Source organism: Sphaeramia orbicularis, chromosome 14, assembly GCF_902148855.1.
Source record: "Sphaeramia orbicularis chromosome 14, fSphaOr1.1, whole genome shotgun sequence".
Classification (NCBI taxonomy): domain Eukaryota; kingdom Metazoa; phylum Chordata; class Actinopteri; order Kurtiformes; family Apogonidae; genus Sphaeramia; species Sphaeramia orbicularis.
In genome coordinates, this window is record NC_043970.1 from 31590103 (window position 1) to 31609885 (window position 19783).

A 19783-nucleotide genomic window follows, 5' to 3' on the forward strand; every position below is an offset into this window, starting at 1 on the left:
CCTTTTTCAGGAATTCTTAATTATTATTTGACTAAATTTATAATCTTAAGAATCAATTGAAGAAATCCATACTGACAAGATAAAATCTGAATGCACATGAATTTCCTGGACACACAGATTATATTAAAGTTAATCTGTGCGTAAAGAGGTCAAGTATGTAACAAACAAAAATGCAGCCCACATCGCAAGTAATGATATACCAGCATTTGTCTACATCATAATCATACTGGGGGATTTAATATCATTTGAAGGCTGAGAAAACAATGCAAATGATTTAGTAAAGCTAAATTATCCCACAGATTTTGGTGAAAATCCATGATGATTATTTTCCATTCCTGAATCATTATGCAAAAATATCAACAATGGCAAATGAGTGGTTGAGCGTACTCCCAAACCAATAATAATAATAATAATAATAATAATAATAATAATAATAATAATAATAATAATAATAATAATAATAACAATAACAATAATAATATTAATAATAATATTAATAATAATAATTATAATAATAAAACTAAAAACAGCAAGAGAAAATCTGACAAGTCCAAAAATACTAGTGTGTTAAGGAAAATTTAGACTCAAAATTCACCTCAAGACCTGTGGGATGATGTTTCTCAGTGTTAACTACTATACTGTTCACTACCTGTTACACAACACAAAATGCGTTCATTCATATTCAGATGACTGGTATTTAAGTTTCATAAGAGGCGACTACACACTGTACAGAAGGACTTTATTTCCTGTCAATCTGTTCTGGCTTAGATCCTGATGACACTAATCCTGTTTTCGGCCCCCTGCTCGTCACATAGACACACATATTCACACCATGGTGTCACTGGCAGCAGAGTGAGCCTTTGTGTCTGAGGAAAACAGACGATTAACTCTCTACACCCTTGCCGACTGGAGGGATGCACGGCCACACACACAAACCCAGACAACCTCAGGGTCCTGGTTCGACCTCAGAGACCACCACGGCTTCCTCCTCAGAAGCTTTTACACATGTAGAGGACGAGCCACAGAGAGTGAGAGACTGCTAGACTACCTGTCAGACACAGGCATACACAAAGACGTAGGGGGAAATAAACAAGCAGATGTTTCTAATGAAGTAGGAGGCTTTGAGCACTCAGAGGGGATTTGGGTTATGCTGTTAGACGAGTGGCTGACCGGCCGGCTCCACTGCCCGATCACAGATGCACATGAAGGTGATTAATGAAACGAGAAGCCTGTCAGATATTTTACACCTTCATCCTGGAGGTGCCATCAATACTACAATTTCCTGACTGCTCATGCATCTAAAATCATGCTATTGACGCCTGAGATTAATTTGCAAGATTTAAGAGTTGTACTCACTGACCTCATGTCTTGACATGAAGACAGAGATGAGCCAAGAGTTTAACAACTTTAGATCTCAAAAGGAGATTCTGGTGAAGCACGTGTCAAGCAGGAAATCATGTAAGAAAAAACACACAGATGCTATCTTTAATTAACTGTGGCTGGAATCAGATTTGAGCAACACAGAAAAACCTAACAGTACCACATAGATATGGAAAGAGTTGGTTTTTTTTTTTTTTTTTTTTTTTTTTTTTACAGTATTTTGGAAAATAAAGAGTTAAATCACGAATGGGTAATAAACCAGTGATGCGCAACTGGTGGGGTGTGGTTCTTTTGTCAGGGAAAAACCAAATACTATGATTGGATAGCAGATATTTGGGATGAAAAAAAATGGAAAAAAATAGATTATTAAAGATATTTTAATGCATTGGTGGGAAAAAACAAACAAACAAACAAAAACAAATACCCCCCAATTGTATGTATTTGCACACATTTTTTCTTCAGTGATAATCTAATTAAAAGAAACAAAAATGAGCTTTAATGATTTTACTCAAAAGCCCTAAACAGCAACATTTTCCTCCTCTCAAATGACTCCTTTTCCTTTCCATGAAAAAAACAAACAGATTTTAAAGTTGGCACACAGGTGGCACTCCTTGAGATATTTTTTCTCTCTCAAAAACAAGATCAGAAATTCAATCAAAGAGCAGAGCTCAGCCAATGAGAACTCAGTGTCTGTGGCAACAGCAGCATCAGTCCAAGCAGCCATTGGTCAGATGTATCACACAGGAAAGGCTCTAATTGGCTGTTTGCGTGCCGGGGCTTCATTGCCTCCATGGCAACATTGCTTCCTTATTGCTTAGGGAAGGTGAAAAGGAGGGAAAGAGGGGAGGCGACTCTCTCTCAGACACTACCTCTGCATTATTCATCCTTTGTCCCCGAGTGCTTGTAGAATGTGTGCAGATGTACTGACTGATGTGTGTGTTTGTGTGTGTTACTCTGTTGGTCTAAGATTGGGGAAATGATTGGTTGAGACTTGAGGGGTGAATGGGGTGAAACCGGTGCAATAATTGCACTCAGCAGTGCAATGCATCCAGTAACACTGTGTCTATATATAACAGCTAAATGAGTTCAGGAGCCATTCACAGAGATGCTGACTTCAAATACAGCGATCAGCCTTTAAGCTGTACTGCTACTCTTAATGGACCGACAAACAATTTGGGACAAGTCTGTTACAGGTTGTAACAGTTCACATCTGGACAGTCGTCTGGCTGGCGGTCTTGCATCATCCACTCTGCACAGGATGCATCCAGGCACTTCATCCTCAAGCAGGAACTGGGTGAAAACAACACCACCCACCAACACCAGAAACAACAAAACCACGCGGCTTGTTTGTTGTTGTTTTCATTTTTTTCCCGGCAGATGAGGGCAGAATGAACGGGAGGAGGGGAAAAGAGGGGCAAGGGTGGGGTTAGCAGAGAAAAACATCACACAGAGATTAGGGTTGGGGGGGCTCATTCAGGACTCCTCCCCCATGTGTGTGTCTGAGCATGAGCGGGGGATAACGTCGACTGACAGGCGTACCGGCCAGCGAGCTGGATGGCTGTTCCTCTGGCTGCTAACGTGATGACGAGATGGCAACAGGCACTCAGCATAGCACGTGCTCTCAGTTGCCATCGCAACCTGCCCTTGGATACAGCATGCTGGTTGGCCGTTTCTAACTGTTGTTGTTCTGTGCGGCTGATGAAACCTCGTGGGTGAGGGAGGGCAAGCGGTACAGCATGTTGCAGCTTTCCCGCCTTAGTAGAAAGTGTTGCTAGGCACATTAGAGGTCAGTTGGTAAACAAACACTCAGCCTTTAATATGTAATCAACCCCCCGATCAGCCCCAAAGACCCCAAACTTGCTGTTTAACTCTTAAATCCAGGAGATACATGTAATTAGAGACAAAGAGGGATGAACTGCTGATCCCCAACAGTCTGAGTAAAGTCAAAGAAAAAGAGACATTTAAAAAGATTATCCTGGTTGTTTAGAGCCGTCTTATTTTGTTCAATCCATTATTTAAAACTGACAAACCGCATCACGACTTCCTCCATTTTGGAAACAGTTAAACACTTTATTACATACCAACATTAAAAGACAATATGTTTGTACAACTGAAACACACAAAAACAAATTATCTAAAACATACATATATATATAAGTTGAGAACAATTAGTGGGAAATGACAGGTTTTAAGACAAAATTCTACCAATATTTGAACAAGAACAAGAAAATCCTGGCAATATTTGAACAAGAGCTCCATTATAAACAGATGTCTTAAGATAATCCTTAAATCAATAACTAGCCTTTTTTTAAATGATCGAAAAGCATTTATCTTTTTAAATGCTGAACAGTCGTGAGTCCGGGAAACAGCGCGGTGAAAAAAGCAAATACCCTGCAACACAGTGTGGCTTCAGGGTTCCACGCTTGAGGAAGGGAACAAAGAAAATGTGTATGTGTGTGTGGCCTTGCATGGCCAGATCAATACAGCATTGTGCTGAGTGCGCAGAACGCCTGATGAAATCCAGCACAAATAAACATTCTGCTCATAGCGTACATTCACTGTGCTCCAAGACATACAGAGGAGATGTTGCCATGCACCTCAGGAGGCAGGCTGACAACATGATTGATTACAAGTGCAGGCGGTCTTTGTTTCGCCATCGGTAATAGGGACAAAGCGCAGTAAAAGCTATCGTGTGCATTTGTAGGTGTTTGTGCACAAGGTGAGGCTAGGACAAAATGTGTAACTGAGGGAATGCGTGTTGAGGGTGAAGGTAAGGGTGAAGATTAGATTGAACCTTCATGTCCAGTGCCTTGATAAAACATCCACCAAGGCAATCTGACGTTCATCACTGTCAGGGCTCATGACATCCGTCTTAAATGCTGACTTCAATCTCCTCCAACCTCTGAGCCATGGACACAACCAGCATTTTCATCTGAGTCGAGAAGGAGAGAAGAGGGGAAATATTAGAGGGCGCAGGGTTCGAGGTGGAAGAAAGAAGAGGAAGGGAAGGGTAGGATGGGAGAAAAAAATTATTTCAAAAGTTGAAATGGAAAGGACAAAAAGAGAGGAAAGAAATGGACAGGTGGGAAATAAAGGGATCAGCAGGAAGCAGTGGAGGAGAAAGAAGGGAGGAGGAAAGATAATTGTAAAGGGGGAAAAAATGAGGGAGTGTTCCAGAGGGATGGTGGTCAGGGATGGATGGGTGTGTAGAGGTGGGGGGGAGAGAGAGGGAGGGGTCGGGGAGACAGGTCAGAGAGTGTATGAGATAAAAACCCAAACAAGTGTCTACAAGTCAGACAGACAGACAGAATACATTAACTATGGCAGCAGGAGGCATGAACACCACACATCATCAGATACAATATAAATGAGGACAAAGACAAGGACTGGGTGACAGAAAAATAAACTTAAACAGATCTAGAAAGTACAAACTAATTATTTAAGAACTGAACACAAGTAAGAAAACAAGTAAAATAGATTCTGAAGGTTTATGTTTAAATTAGATTAAAACATAAGCAAAAAAAAGTTCACATTTGATGCACATTTTATGTTCAATTTACAGTTTAGGAGGGAACATATTCATAGAAATACATACTTTATCTAAACTTAAGATTTCACTAAAGCACAAAAAACAAACATAAAGATGCCACATTGTGTCTGTAGTAATAGCTGGAATAGTTTGTCCCAGAAGATGTGATGACAGAAAACAGCTATTTGATTCCCAACCTAGTCAAACGCATACAATCTCATTACGAGGCACCACTGGGTAAAGAAAAACGATGTCTGTGGAATCACCTAAATTTAATACAATCAGTGCATAACCACAATCAGATTAATCTATAGCCTGCTTCCACTGGGACTAAACACAGTCAATGACGGGTTAAGGAAAAGGATGGCTTTGAAATTATCACCTAAAATTAATGCCATCAGTGCGTAACTGCAATCAGATTAATCTATAGCCTAGTTCCACTGGGACTAAACCTGGTCAATGACGAGGTGGATATACGTTCTAACCTACATATTCATCAAATAAAATATGGGATAAGCCTGGCCATTTAATCGTGCCCTTGTCTATCCTTTTGTTTCAGGGATAATGGGGTAATAAAACACGGGGACATTGTCACGTGAGATGAACAGACGAGTTTTGTAAAGTATTGTCTTCCAAAGTAATCAAACTGAAGATAAGATAACTATATATTTAACAATACCAGTTAGAGACAGAAAGAAGACAGGGTGGGTAAAAATGCAGACATCAACAAACACTTCATCAAATGGTTGATACCTTACGTGCAATAATTTCCTCTTCTTGCCTTAAAGGCAGCATAACCAGTTTTAATTCAAAGCCTTGCACAATGGTTCAACTTCTGTCATGTGCACAATGTTCAGACACCCAGAAAACCAGACAACCACAAAAAGATAAATGCTATGCATACATTCAACAATATTGGCAAAGCCACTCCATGATCAAAACATGTTTTTCTCTAACAAAGATTCCTCAACATGCCCCCCTTACATCCATTGTCCCTGGTGCGAGAATGAGGAGGATCTGGCTGCTATTCTGACTCACTATCACCACCTACAGGAAAATCTGTGCTTGTGTTTTACAAACAAAAGAGGAAATCAATTAACTCGAGGATCATGACACTTCTTATATATAAAAAGGCAAAAACAAAAAAATAACTCCAAACTTTTGTAATTTAGGCAATATATATATTTATTTTAAACAAGAGAAAGTGATTTCTGAGTTAAATAAACAGAAAACTGTAAAGAGAAGTGATTTGGACACTCAAACTCAATGCCAAAACCTTTTTAATTTAAGTCTTATTTAAATGTGACTGAAAACACAGTAAATCTATTGTGGGGGCACAGCTCAGAGAGATGAGGTCATGTCTGATCTAAGAGTCTGCCCGTCACAGTGGTAAGGGCTTCCCAGAACCAAGCTGATGTCATCTTTTGCACAACCTGTGCATTGAAAATCAATATGCAAGCCTTTCTGTACGTAATGTAAAAGCGCTGACAGCAGATCAACCTGACGCAGAGATCAATAACTCTAGTGGTAAGTAATTAAATGGAGATTGATTGTTTCAATTTTTTAAATCACTTTACTACCAATAATCATGTTTTTTAACAATAAACCTGACCTGTGTTCACACCACTTGTCATGGTTACACATTTCATCTGAATTATGAGAGATTATATTGGATATTCTGCTGGATAAAAGGGAAAACATCTCATCTTGTGGCAAAATAACACAAGGAGAAAGAGACAAAGAAAAGCCTGAGCAGTAATTTACCTCTGTCAGCTGTTGCTCCACAATGCCTCTGTACTCCAGTGTGACCGGCTGCTCTTCAGGGCCCTCTGCTGCCAACATCTGGCTTGCAGAGCCCAGCACATAGCTGCAAAAAATGTACAGTCTTAGAATTATTCACACATATATACCAAGGATATGAATACTGTAAAAGCTTTTAATTTTAAGCTTTTGATGAAATATATATTGAGTGATTGGTAAATAGACTTCCATGTGCAGCTAATAGGGTTACTATTATTTCACTTTCATTTTATTCTTTAAACCAGCCTGTTTCTTTCAGTTCCTTAACATTATAACTGATTGCTTAAATATATAATTAGGATCAAGTGGAGCAAGCTCTCATACCGCATGTTATGTTCATTAATTTTATAGTAGGCGTTGACTTACAGTGGAATTTTAAAGACTAATCTAACAATAGTTTGAAGCACAAAAAAATTCAATAGCAGATTGTGACAGTGAGTCACACACGTGCAAGCAAGAAGAAAGTCTTGAGTCTTAACCTTTAAGTCTCATGTCCCTGGTGAAAGCCAAGGAAGATGAGTCATTATTCAAGTCAAGCAAGAGACGAGGTAGGTCATAACAACTTCTACTGATTTATCCCGTAGAAAAAGTTCAGCCATCAATTACAAGCCTCCCAAATGAACAACACCAGTGAGTGGTTTTCTAAAAGTCTGTGCTCTTCATTCCTTCTATGCATCTTAATTCGATTGGAGACTAGTTTACAATAACTGGAACACACGACTAGAAATCACATGTATTTCATAAATGAAATGTGACTTCTTCATATCTATCTTACCATGAAGACTTATCAAATTATCTGCCAAAAGTCCAGGTGAAGTTGACTCCTCCCGTGTGAGTCATAAAAATTGGGACTTATGGCTTAAGTCATGTAACTTAAGTCCCACACATCTGCCAAGAGCTGATTAATGGATCAACATCAGCCCCATGCTGTCGTAAACTGAATATACTTTATATTTTAGTTGAAACTGTTACATTGAATGTGGAAGTCAAATGCATAAATAAATGCAAGAAATTAAATAATGCATTTGAGTCATTAAAATCATACAAACTGTAAAAAAAAAAAAAAAAAAAAAATAGGTGGGAGCAATTTTTACAGTTTTTCTAGCCTTTATCTTTTCCCTTAAGTCAATAATTATAATTGAGAAGTTTGGAAATAGTCATCAGCTACTATTAGAGCCAAGTTATGCTCATATCCATAGTTTGTTAAATAAAGATAACAATCATTCAGACAAACTGATTAATTGTTTGCTGCTGTAAAACCTCAGTGGGTAAACAAATGTACAGTCATGGTTTGGTCATTGGATCTTCCTTGAAAACCTGAACGCACCTGTCAATGTCTGCCACATTGAAGTAGAAACCAAATCTCTTGTAGTCCAGTTTCTTAGGTGTGGATTCATAAACCATGCCGAGCACTGAGTCGCAGCCTTTACAGGTAAGATCCACAACCAGACTGCAGAGAAAAGCAGAGCAAGTCAGTCTAAATAAGTCAGTGAGGCAGATTCAATCCACAGAGTGCCACATGAAAATGACGCAAGAGCTACAGGTTCTTTGTCAGTGTGTTTAAAAAAACAAATCCTTAAAGTCTTTAAAAAATGATCTTGGGCATGAGTAATGTTATGATTATGAGGAAGTTGTAAATTGTAGTTAACAGACACTATGAGATGAGATGCAACTTAAGGACTTTTAAAGGGGCTATATGACATATTTCTACTTTCAAATGTTAAAAAATAACTTAAATGTATCATTATTAAGTATTTAGAACTAACAGCCATGTAGTTATGAATTGAATATATTTACACAGAGGGATCATGGGATTTATGTGACCACTAAAGGGAGTAGTGTCACTCTGCAGGCCTCCCATGGTGAGGAAAAGTAACACCACTGAGCCTTTGATCAAAGCATCAGAAAGTGGTGAGACTGGATGAGAACCACAAAGAAATAATTCTGAGATTCAAAGAAAGGGACAAAGTAATAAAACCTAGAGGCACTGTTATTTTCACCACTGGACACAGCTCTGAATGAAAAGAATAGCGTTTGATGCTGAAATTGCAGCATTACTACGACACAGGTGAGTTTGATTATGAGGCTTATTTTGCTGTTTGTTGCCCCATGGTTCAAACTAAACTGTGACAGTTCTGACCTTGTTTGGACTATTCCAAACAAATCTTTAGTGCAGTTATTATAAGTTAGAGGCAATTTGCAGTTTTACTGTGGCTGTTTTCTGTCTAAAAACAAAACTAAACTAACAAAGCTATAAGGTAAACTATTGACTGATGTGGCACATGACGATTATAAGATACAGGGTCTGATCAAGTGGTAACATGTGGACACATTTCATGTTCAACAGTCTCTGTCATGAAAGCAGAGTAACTTATATGCATGTACTATACATATTTGAGTAGGTATATATAAGCACTTTAACATTATGTACAATAAAATTTGGGGAAATAAAATGTTTAGGTGAAAAATGTCAAATTACTGCTTGGTAACACATGGACTTGAAATGGACATCAATTTTTTAAGCTCTACGCAAACATTCAAAACATGCAGTTCTCAACAGAAATTGATATCAAGTAGGACAAAATCTTTTATGTATTATGTTCAACTATGCTGAAAATAAATTTGGAGTAAAATATTGAAAAGTCTGTTTTATTGACATGAGAATGTGGTAACACGTGGTCAGGCTGCCATCGTAACACATGGATGACTCTTTACCATTGTATGCATTGCCCAAAATGTTGACTTATTTTTAAAACAAGCCAAATATAATCCCAATGTTTTATCTAATGTATTTAATACTAACACAGTGTTATTTACAACTTGGGGTGGTCCATACTGATATAGGTAAATTACAAATAAAGAGTAATTTCTCGGTAACAGTTCACAGATAGTCTTTTTAAATGTGACCAGTGTATGAATTCACAAAATCATTCAGAATTGTAATTTCTCAAAGTAACAGACAGTCTTTTGCATGTCTTTTTGTTAATTTAAAGCAGCCTAGCAGATGGTTTGGAACTTCTCCTGTACTTTGTAAGTGGTATTTTTAAAAAGGATAACAGTTTCATAAAATTGAGATCTTTTGCTAAAAAATGAGCCCACTTCATAAATGATGTGTGTGATTTGTTTTCGGTTCTGACAGGCTGTTAGTGTGTTCTGGTATGTAACTTCATCATGTTGTTGAGAGTTTGATGTATCAAAAAAAACTACAGTACATATAACCCTTTTAAGTCAGAATAAAACACTGCAAAATATGTTTTGTTTTGTTTTTTTGATTTCAAGGAACATTTTGATAATTTCCCACACTGAGAAAAGCAGTGCTGTTGTTCTATGAATAAATAATAAATGAACATTTGAGCAGACCCAATATTACATATAGAGACAGTACTGGGTGTTCAAGGTGAAGTTTCATAGTGTGACATACATTAAATAGAGTTGAGATATATGTAATGAGATATTCATCTTACCAGTAAGATCTTTTACCAGCTTCATACATGCATGAGTTTTTTCCAACCAAGACATTGTCAGTGACACCTTGGACCAAAACATCACAAATAAACCAGTCAGCTGGATAGGTTAGGATTTCACTTGAATGTATCATTTAAATGAACAGCTACTGCATTGACTAGCAAAAACAGAGACTCCAGCCTATGTGTGGACTCACGTTTTAGTCGTATCTGGTTTGATCCATCTTCACTTCCATCCCAGGACATTGAATCTCCAACTGGCAGCTTACACTTCCCACAGATGAACACCACAGGCCCGTCCTCTTCGTCCACCTCCTCCGCTTGGCGAAACAACTTTTCCTCGACTGCGGACGAGTTTGTACTGGAAGTTTCAAAGGTTAGGTTCACAGGTTTTGACTGGCGTTTTGTTGTTCTTTCTCTAGCCGCCATTTTTATAAATTACTCCAGACTACTTTAAACTAACGCGGGTGGTTAGTGTTTGATAAATACAAACAGAGAAACCGGAAGTGGCAAGATGATACACTCAGTGCATTTCCGCTTTCGTCTGTTTGCGTACTTCTGTAAGTGGGCGCAAACCAGTTTTGTTTATAATTAGGGTTTTACAATGCTTTATTAAAACAGGTTTTCCTTTTCAATCACATCTGGTATTTGTAGTAGACTTTATGGAATAATTTAAAAATATGAAAATATATAGTCTCATAATCCTGTTCTTGATGTACAGATTTTCCTCTTTTCCTCCCTTGACATTAGCACTACTTAATTTTCTTAACCCAAGACAAATGTTTCATAATGGTAAGCTGATTAGAGTTATAAACATAAACACAACCACAGTCAAACTGCGACAAAATACTCAGGAATAAAAAAAATATTTTGTTACAGTGACTCTCCAGACTTCTTTCTCTGTGCCAGGGGTTCAAAAAGTTCAAAGAGTTTAAAAAAAATAAATAAATAAATAATAATAATAATAATAATAATAATAATAATAATAATAATAATAATAATAATTATAAAGGAAAAAAAGATAGACAGAAAGAAAAACAATTTCACGTTCCATTGTCAAAAATGATGTTAAATTATAGGATATTTTCATCCTGTTAGGTCTTTTAAATTGTTCTCATCTTGTTCTATCTACCGTGTCTTTTTTTGTTTGTTTGTTTGTTTGTTGTGATGCATGTTTTATATCATTTATATCTTGTTATGACTATTATTATTATTATTATTATTATTATTATTATTATTATTATTATTATTAATGGATTAGAATTCTATAGCGCTTTTCAAGGGACTCAAAGCACTTTACATTACTGATCCATTATTCATTCACTCACATTCACACTCTCACACATTTTCATCTTTTCATCTTATGTTGTGCTTACTTAGCTTTCATCGTGTCGTGTATTTTACTTTATTTTCGTTTTGTTACGACTTTTACATTGTTTTCATATTGTTATAAACATTCCATATGAACATTTTCCTGCTGTTATTAGGAAAATGAATTCACCTATCATACATTATATAATTGTTATGTAATTTTCTGACAGTTAGCAGCCCAATGAAAACTGCTCTGCGACCCTTTTCAGAACCCGACCGTACGTTGGAAAAGAGCAGATATATACTGTTTGTGTGCGGTGGGCAGGTCCTTACAACAGGTCAGAGGACGTGAACTATCTTGACGTAGCCTTCATCTTTCTGAAAAAAACAAACTTGAACCGGAAACACTTTGTTTTATAAATATTAATTCGTCCTTCATATTTTTAAAATTGGTTATTTCAGTTAACTAATCATCTTTTTTTTTAATTTTAAATTTATATTACGTTGTTTCTTTTTTTTTAAATGGATGCAGCGTGGACATTTGCTTTTTCGTCTAAATGGTTGGAAACCCGGAAGTGGTTGGTATGATTTGGGGGCGGGAAATCAGAAAGAGTAAAATGGTGTTTTGTTGTGTTTTTGTCTCCGTTGACTTGCTTAAACATTTATAACAGCTTCTTTTTGTGATTTTGGCATCTGTTCATTCGCTATGGGTGAGAAGATCAAAAAGGTGAATTGCATTATCTGGATAATATGACTGTAAACATATGCAGTGCGCTGTCTGTGCTTATTAATTAGTTTTCTGCCTCAGGTGAAAAGCTGGCTCAGCTCAGTTTTTGGAGACCAACCGGTGCCAGAGTTTGAGGTGAACACCAGGACAGTGGACATCCTGTACCAGCTGGCTCAGTCCAGTGAAGCCAGATGTAGTGACACAGCCCTGCTCATCGAAGACCTCAAACAGAAAGCTGCAGAGTATCAGGCAGAGGGTGAGGAACTGGGATGGATGAGGTCAAAACTGGACTGAGATCAGAAAAAAACCTCTTACTAGTTTATCAAAATGTCAGGAACAGTCCTTTTCTGCAGAGGAGAGAGATCAACTACGGACCAAAAATCCTTTATTATAGGTTATTATAACAAGCTGATTGAATACTAGGTGTTTTTTCCTTATCTTTAAGAAATATACTTTTAATAATCTGTCTCCTTTGACTGTTTAGATAATGAATGTATTGTATGTAATCTCACACTATATCACTTACATTACACTTTAAATAATACACATTTTCACAGACCTCATGTGTATTTCGATGTTCTAGGGGTTCATTTCCAGGATGTCCTTCTACAAGGAGTTGGTCTGTCGTGTGCAAGTCTGTCAAAGGCCTCCACAGACTACCTGTCTGCTTTAGTGGACAATGCTATGGTACTTGGAGTCAGAGATACATCACTTTGTAGGTATGCTGTCATTAAAATTGTCAAGGTCAGATTTATTTGTATAGCACATTTACAACAACCAACGATGCCCAAAGTGCTTTACAGCCATATTAAAAGTTCCAATGCAGAAATTAAGAACAACACTAAAACAGTAAAAACAAATACAACAGGCAAATAAAAACAGATAAAATGTCCTGCTGAGCTTATGTTAGAGCAAGTGCAAAGAAATTAGTTTTTAAAGAAGATTTAAAAATGGTAATAATTAATAGACTGGGCTTTTCTGATGTCCAACAGGAGACTGTTCCAGAGTTTGGGGGCCGCAACAGTAAAATCCCAGTCTCCTCTGATTTTTAGCCGTGATCTTGGAACATGTAAGGTCAGCTGGTCAGTGGACCTCATTGTTCTGGCAGGAACATGGACTGACACAAGCTCAGAAAGATAAGACAGAGCCAGCCCATTAAGACATTTAAAAACCAATAGTAAAATTTTCATATGAATCCTGTAGCTGACAGTAAGCCAGTGCCAGGAGGCCAGGATAGGAGTTATGTGCTCATACCTCTTGGTGCCTGCGAGCAGTCGAACTGCAGAGTTTTGGACCAAGTGCAGGTGGTGGACAGAGGCCTATTCCGAGTTGCAGTAGTCCAACCGGCACGTGATAAAAGTGTGAATGGCGTGTTCAAAGTCAGTTCGTGGCAGGTGAGGCTTAACCTTGCTGAGGACACATAACTAATAAAAACAAGATTTAACTACCGAACTGATTTGTCTGTCCAGTTTAAAAGAGCTGTCTGAAAACACGCCAAGGTTTTTGACTGAGGGCTGGCAGTAGTTTTTAAGGGGCCCAGGGCAGCACTAGAATCTGGTTTTCCAAAAACAACAATCTCAGTTTTGGATTCATCAAGTTTTAAAGGATTAGATTCCAACCATTCCTTCACATACTGAAGACAGTTCAGCAGGGTAGGATGCTATTACATCACAAATAGAGCTGTGTATCAGCCAGAGTCAAGGAGTAAATCAGTCTTTTGTGATAATATTAAATTAAATGATTGACTGCAGAATAAATAAGGCTACATTCACACCGCAAGACTTAATGCTCGATTCTGATTTTTCACTGAAATCTTTTTTTTTTTTGTCCACGTGATTGTTCACTTTACAGTTTAAATGTGACTGTCGTCAGACTTGTGTGTGAACAGTTTATGACCCTGAAATGACCCAAATGCACAGAAGATGTGATGTCACATGTACCATACCGTGTTTACAAAAGTAAATATGAATGTCATTGGGTCCTGCTCCTTGCAGTGCAGAAATGTGACTTATGTTGCATTTCAATGATGTAAAAGTTGGATAAGATGTGACATGACTGTTCAGACTGAAGTTGCATTACAAAACATCAGATATGCATCCAATTTAAGACCATGTATGAAAGTGGCCTTTGTCTGATTTTATTAAAAAAAAAAAAAAAAATTAGATTTGTGGCATTCAGATACAAATCAAATATGGGACATATATGGGTTAAAACATCAGGTTTAGGCCACTTTTGCCTGCAGTGGGAACGTAGCCACCCATTATTTTTGAGGATACAGTGTATTGAATTGTCAAATGATGTTTCATTTGCAGTTCTTTTACAAAAAATAAGACTTCTTCTTTAAGCTGATAGAGAAAAGTATAAAATTGGTGAATAAAAATTTAGATAACTAAATAATTAAAATTACTGAACAGTGCACATAGGTTCCATTTCAATATATTTAAGTGTCAATTCACCGTCCATTACTTTTTATGTTAATCACTAAGTATAGTGTTCAAATATTCGAGTCTATCAGTATTTTCTTCAGCCCTAAGTATAAGCTTTTACAAGAACCCTGAATTTTGATGTCTTGTCTAGTTTTCTGCCAGCAATCAACAACCACACCAATGTACTTCTGGAAGCAGAGAAATCAAACAGGAGACTTGAGAGGGAGCTGATGACCCTCAGAAAGAGACTTAGTACTACTCTGGTCCTGCGGAGCAACTTACAAGAGTAAGTACATATTGTGTGTTCAGTCAGTTTATGTTTTGCCAGACCCGAATCACAACAGAAATAGCTCTATTTGTGTTTGATACTAAAACTGTTGTGCCTTCAGGGATATCAATAAAACTGTCAAAGCTCAGGCTGTGGAGAGCGCTAAAGCAGAGGAGAGGTTACTCAACATGGATTTTGTGACTACAAAAGCGAAAGAGCTCAGCAACAGAAGGGAGAGGGCAGAGGTATGTACTGTGCATTACCATGGGAATGAGACGTCACATGTTTAGAGTTGATGAGTTCTGTGTTATAGTCATGTACAGTATTGTTAGTGTCAGAATCACAAGGAAAAAACAGCTCATAATAGTACAAAGGTTTCTCCGCAACTCATGAAATTAAAAATGTGGCAGGGCTCATTTCGCCAGTTACGGCTCATGCTATTTCGTCTAAAATGCCCTATGGAGTCACCTGTATGATTTTGTTTAAAGTGACAGACACCAGTTTGAATCCGCAGCTAACGTGGGTATCATATAATGCTTTAGAGCACAGAGATGATGCCAAGGACTCCTTCAACCATTAAGGGGGTTCTATTTAGTACTATCCAGTATTTATGTAGTATTTGTACAATTGCTGAAGAATGGGGGGGTCACGTACCAGAACACACTGATTACTACCATAACCACTAATGATTCAATGCAACACCTCCACAGATTGTATCACTCACTGAACAATATGTGAAGCCCACAGTTTAAAGCTGTGAACATCTGTATTATGGTATTTTCAAGTTTTATCCTTCAAATTAAAAAAAAAAACAAAAAAAACTCACAGCTGGTTATTTTGACAGCTGGTGAACATAACATAACGACATTAGGGGATTGTTTACATTCCTGCTCTGTTAGCTTATCTCCGTTTTCATGACAGAGAACAGCCACAGTAAAACCACAAATCACTTCTGTTTTCTGTACAGTTTGTGTTGTCAATAGCTGCAGTAAAGATCTGGTTGGAATCATCTAAACGCAGTCAGAACTATCTCAGTTTATTCTAAACTACATATCAACAAACAGCAAACTTAGCAAAGATAATAACATCACATAATCCATTTTTACCTTCATAAGCCTCATAATAAGACTCTCCCATGTAGAAGAAACACTTCAATTTCAGCATCAAACTTTATTCTTTTCATTAACAAAAACAGTGCAGTCGTAGCTTTTATCACTTTGTCATTTTATTCGAGTCTAAAAGTTGTTTCTGGTGGTTTTCATCCCCATCTTCTGACACTTCAAAGGCCCGTGGTGATAATTTCTATCATAATGAGAGACTGACAGTGACTCACTAGTCCCTCTAGTGGTCACATAAATCCATCAGACAGTTTGGGTGAATAGATTCAGTGCATATTTCTAAAATCTAAAAGGGTTTATGTGGGTCATTAAAAAGCATTAAAACTCATTAAATACATTTTGTGAAAATTAAGGCCTTAAATGGCATTAAAAAGCATTAAATTAAATGTCCAGAGGCATTAAAAATTTAAATACACTTGATGGAAAAAAAAAATTGTTATTCATGATTTATTTTGATTATATAAACATTAAATAATTTTGATCAGAGGTATAGTGTGATGATTGACAGGCAGAACCCTTTAATTGGCTATTGTTTATGCCCGATACACAGTCACAACACCAGATACTTGGAATGCAACGTGCTGTGAGCAGACTCATGCTGTAGCGGAAGAGTGGAGGGAATATTAGCAAATGTCGGGAAAATGCAAGTTTCAGCAGAAGTGATTGGAGGAGGAACTATTCAGAACCAGGTTAAAGCGTGTCGACGGTAAACTGTCATAAAACTGTATGTGCAGTTGGACATGGGCATTAAATTTGTTTAAAGTGGCATTGAAAAGCATTAAATTAGATTTGCTGATACTGGGAAAAACCCTGAAAATATGCTCACATTTTTGGTACAACTTCAGGACTCTTTTATTTTCAACACTAATGATGCGTTTAGGTCATATTTGAATATTTTCATCGAAACTATGACGTGTTTAGCACCCTGTTTTAATTGTGTGGCTTTTTAATCTATTCTTGTATTTTATTCTTTTTATTTGGGTTTTATTTATTCTTCTGTGTAGAACTTTTTTTCTTTTTTGTACAGTTTCTATGTCTTTATTCTGTATTTTATTCTTCTATTTTGGTTTTAATTATTCTACAGCACGTTGGTCCACTGCAGTTGTTTTAAAGTGCTTTACAAATAAAGTTGGATTGGATTGGATTGGACTGTTTATCAAGAAGCAAAGTATCACACTGTTAAGGAGCTTCACTGACTGTTTAATTTTGCTCTAAAAATCCTCCAGGCTCAATTTGCATCCAGAAACATGGACGAGTCTCTCACCCACCAGGCCATTGTGCAGCTCTCAGAGGTACCTCCAGCTGTCACTGCCACACACTTCAAAATTAGAAAACATAACATGCTCTTTATTCATTGCTTTAAATGAGTAATATTATTACTACTTTTGTTTTTTTCTCTGTAGGAAGTCACTGCCCTGAAGCAGGAAATAATGCCCTTAAACAAGAAACTGGAGCCTTACATGGACTTGAGCCCAGTATGTTTTTTTTTTCTTTTCTTTTTTGAGTTTTTCATTGATTTGCAAAGGTCTGAATGACCATTAACAAAAAGACACTAATACGTTAAATTATCGGGTAAAAAGATGCTTGAAAGTACCATCAGAATTTAGATTCACGGGTGAAGTTGTGAAACAGGTTGACAAAAAATGGTCATATTATGTTACATTTAGAAACAGGTGTGTGTTTTTGTATTTGTCTTTAATAGATGTCTTTTCTTCATTGTAACAGAGCCCCTCACTTGCTCAAGTGAAAATAGAAGAGGCAAGAAGAGAACTGGTGAGTAGTTAAAAGATGGTGCAATGATGGCAAAGATAGTTTCTTTTTTTTTAATGCTTTTTTTTTTTTTCTTAATTTCAGGCTGCAATTGATTCCCAACTTGAGATGGAAATGGATTTCAAATAAATGGATCATGTGAAATGTAATATTTCCTGTTTATATGTTTTTGCTTTTGATAATAATGTAATAATCTAACCCTTAATTGTGTGTCTTGGTATTTCAGTGTCATACACCTGTATCATTCTACAAGTATATTAAAATTATTTTGAAAGGCTCATATTTTGCTAAACCCACTTTTATTATTCTTTGGTACATTTATTGTGTATTTGGACCCTAATAGTTCTAAAAGTTTGAATTTGAGCCCTCCAGGTGCTGCAAAGCTATCTTTATAGTCGTTTTGGCAAAAATTGAGTGGATTTCGACAACCCGTTTTAATTCCTGCTTAATTTGTTACGTCTGTAACTAGTTACGTCACAACATTTGCACAAATAAGGTCCAGACTTCGGATGAACATTTCTCAGAGTACGCCATAATTGTTTGTCAGCAGATTGTTTGTCAGTTGTAGTCCAAACTGAAAATATGTCCAAACTTTGAGCCACTTACCTAAAATGTTCAGTTGTTGGCTGAACGGGACAGAGTGCAGAGCCAACAACCTGGAGGGGGCGGGGCTTGAAGTGGCTCATTTGCATTTAAAGGGCCAGCGCTCAAAATGACCTTTCTGGTGTCATTTGTCAGAAACAGGGTTGAAGATGGACATGTGGAGTTGATTTAATGAAGAATTCAGACCCAAGCATAGCATTTACAGTTTATGTAGACCACAGGGAAATGTTTTAAAATGCATAATTCCATTTTAAAAAGCAAAATATCACTCCTTCAATTGAAAGTCATACTTAATATTGTAAATATACTTATCACTGCAGTTTTTAGCCTCTGGTTAAGTGTTAGTTGAATGAATTAAACACTGGTACTATATAGGTAGAAACATTTCATTGATCAGATGATCAGAAACCATCACTTGTTTTACTTTCATAGAATGAAAATGAAATGTAATTTGTTTTTATATTCTGCTATAAAACCTTTCAACCTAAATCTCTTAATTTGTTTCTATATTTTTTATTCACCTATATATAAATGTCCAATCCTCATCACAGATGTTTAGGATTAGGAAAATAGTATTATGTAACTGATTACTCTATGTTTCTGAAAACAGCACAGGTGTATTTTCCTCTGTAAAAAGAAGTAAACTAAAAGTCTATATCAGTATGTACAGCAGGTTCTCTGTCTGGTCACATTTGTTCTCTTGCATCAGTCTTTATTTGTTCCTCTCAGGGGGAATCTGTTTTACCTCCCCTGCTTCCTGTTTGCTACAAAACATCATTAACACTAATCAAATGTTGTGTCTTTATTTTGTAGTTACCGCTAAAATATTTAAATCTGTTTTTTCCACCACACCTCAGAACATCAAAAATACATTTACTCAGCTACAAAATTACCAATTTCACCTTCCTGTTTGACCATCACATGGCTGAAACCCGCCTTAAAAACAACTTCTTGGAAATTTTTGAAGTTGACAACAAAATTCCACAGGCTTTGGAAGGATAAGGGCACATGAAAGGGTTTTGGAGCCACTCCCTAGGTGCCTAAAGCTAAACTCCAGCTAGGAGGCCCGCTGTCCAGTTTGTATGCAAAATATCACCCCTCACTTCCTCCTCCTGCCACGTCTCCCCCCTTAGATTCAACCATGGAGACCCCGACGTCTCTGTCAGTTTGACTGTTGTCGGTCTGCGCTGTGGTCTGACATGTAGATTGACTGGTTACCATGGAGGGGGTCATGGATGTGGGAAGGGGAGCAGTGTACCCAACAGGCCCCCTTCTTCATTCAGAGGGGCACTGTTTGGAGATCTACATAGAAATCCTAGAATTAGCATTTAACTTAGTAATCCTAGAAGATCTATTTAGTTATTTGTCCTTTTTTATATACTGTGTC

The 19783-nt window shown here is 37.1% G+C and overlaps 2 protein-coding genes across 2 annotated transcripts; one reads left to right on the top strand and one right to left on the bottom strand.

Moving 5' to 3' along the window:
• Positions 1 to 3372: 3372 nt before the first annotated feature.
• mis18a (MIS18 kinetochore protein A) lies at positions 3373 to 10639 on the bottom strand. The gene is made up of 5 exons (XM_030153312.1): positions 10371 to 10639; positions 10174 to 10240; positions 8037 to 8159; positions 6674 to 6776; positions 3373 to 4312 (listed from the first exon to the last, which is right to left on the bottom strand). Exons 1-5 carry the CDS (start codon positions 10600 to 10602, stop codon positions 4253 to 4255), a joined length of 585 nt encoding a protein of 194 aa, XP_030009172.1. The 5' UTR covers positions 10603 to 10639; the 3' UTR covers positions 3373 to 4252.
• Positions 10640 to 12081: 1442 nt separating this feature from the next.
• On the top strand, positions 12082 to 18033 carry haus1 (HAUS augmin-like complex, subunit 1). The gene is made up of 9 exons (XM_030154425.1): positions 12082 to 12211; positions 12293 to 12467; positions 12795 to 12930; positions 14789 to 14923; positions 15027 to 15150; positions 17250 to 17315; positions 17427 to 17498; positions 17749 to 17796; positions 17878 to 18033. The coding sequence occupies exons 1-9, from the start codon at positions 12191 to 12193 to the stop codon at positions 17920 to 17922; spliced, it is 822 nt and encodes a 273-aa protein (XP_030010285.1). The 5' UTR covers positions 12082 to 12190; the 3' UTR covers positions 17923 to 18033.
• Positions 18034 to 19783: the final 1750 nt, after the last annotated feature.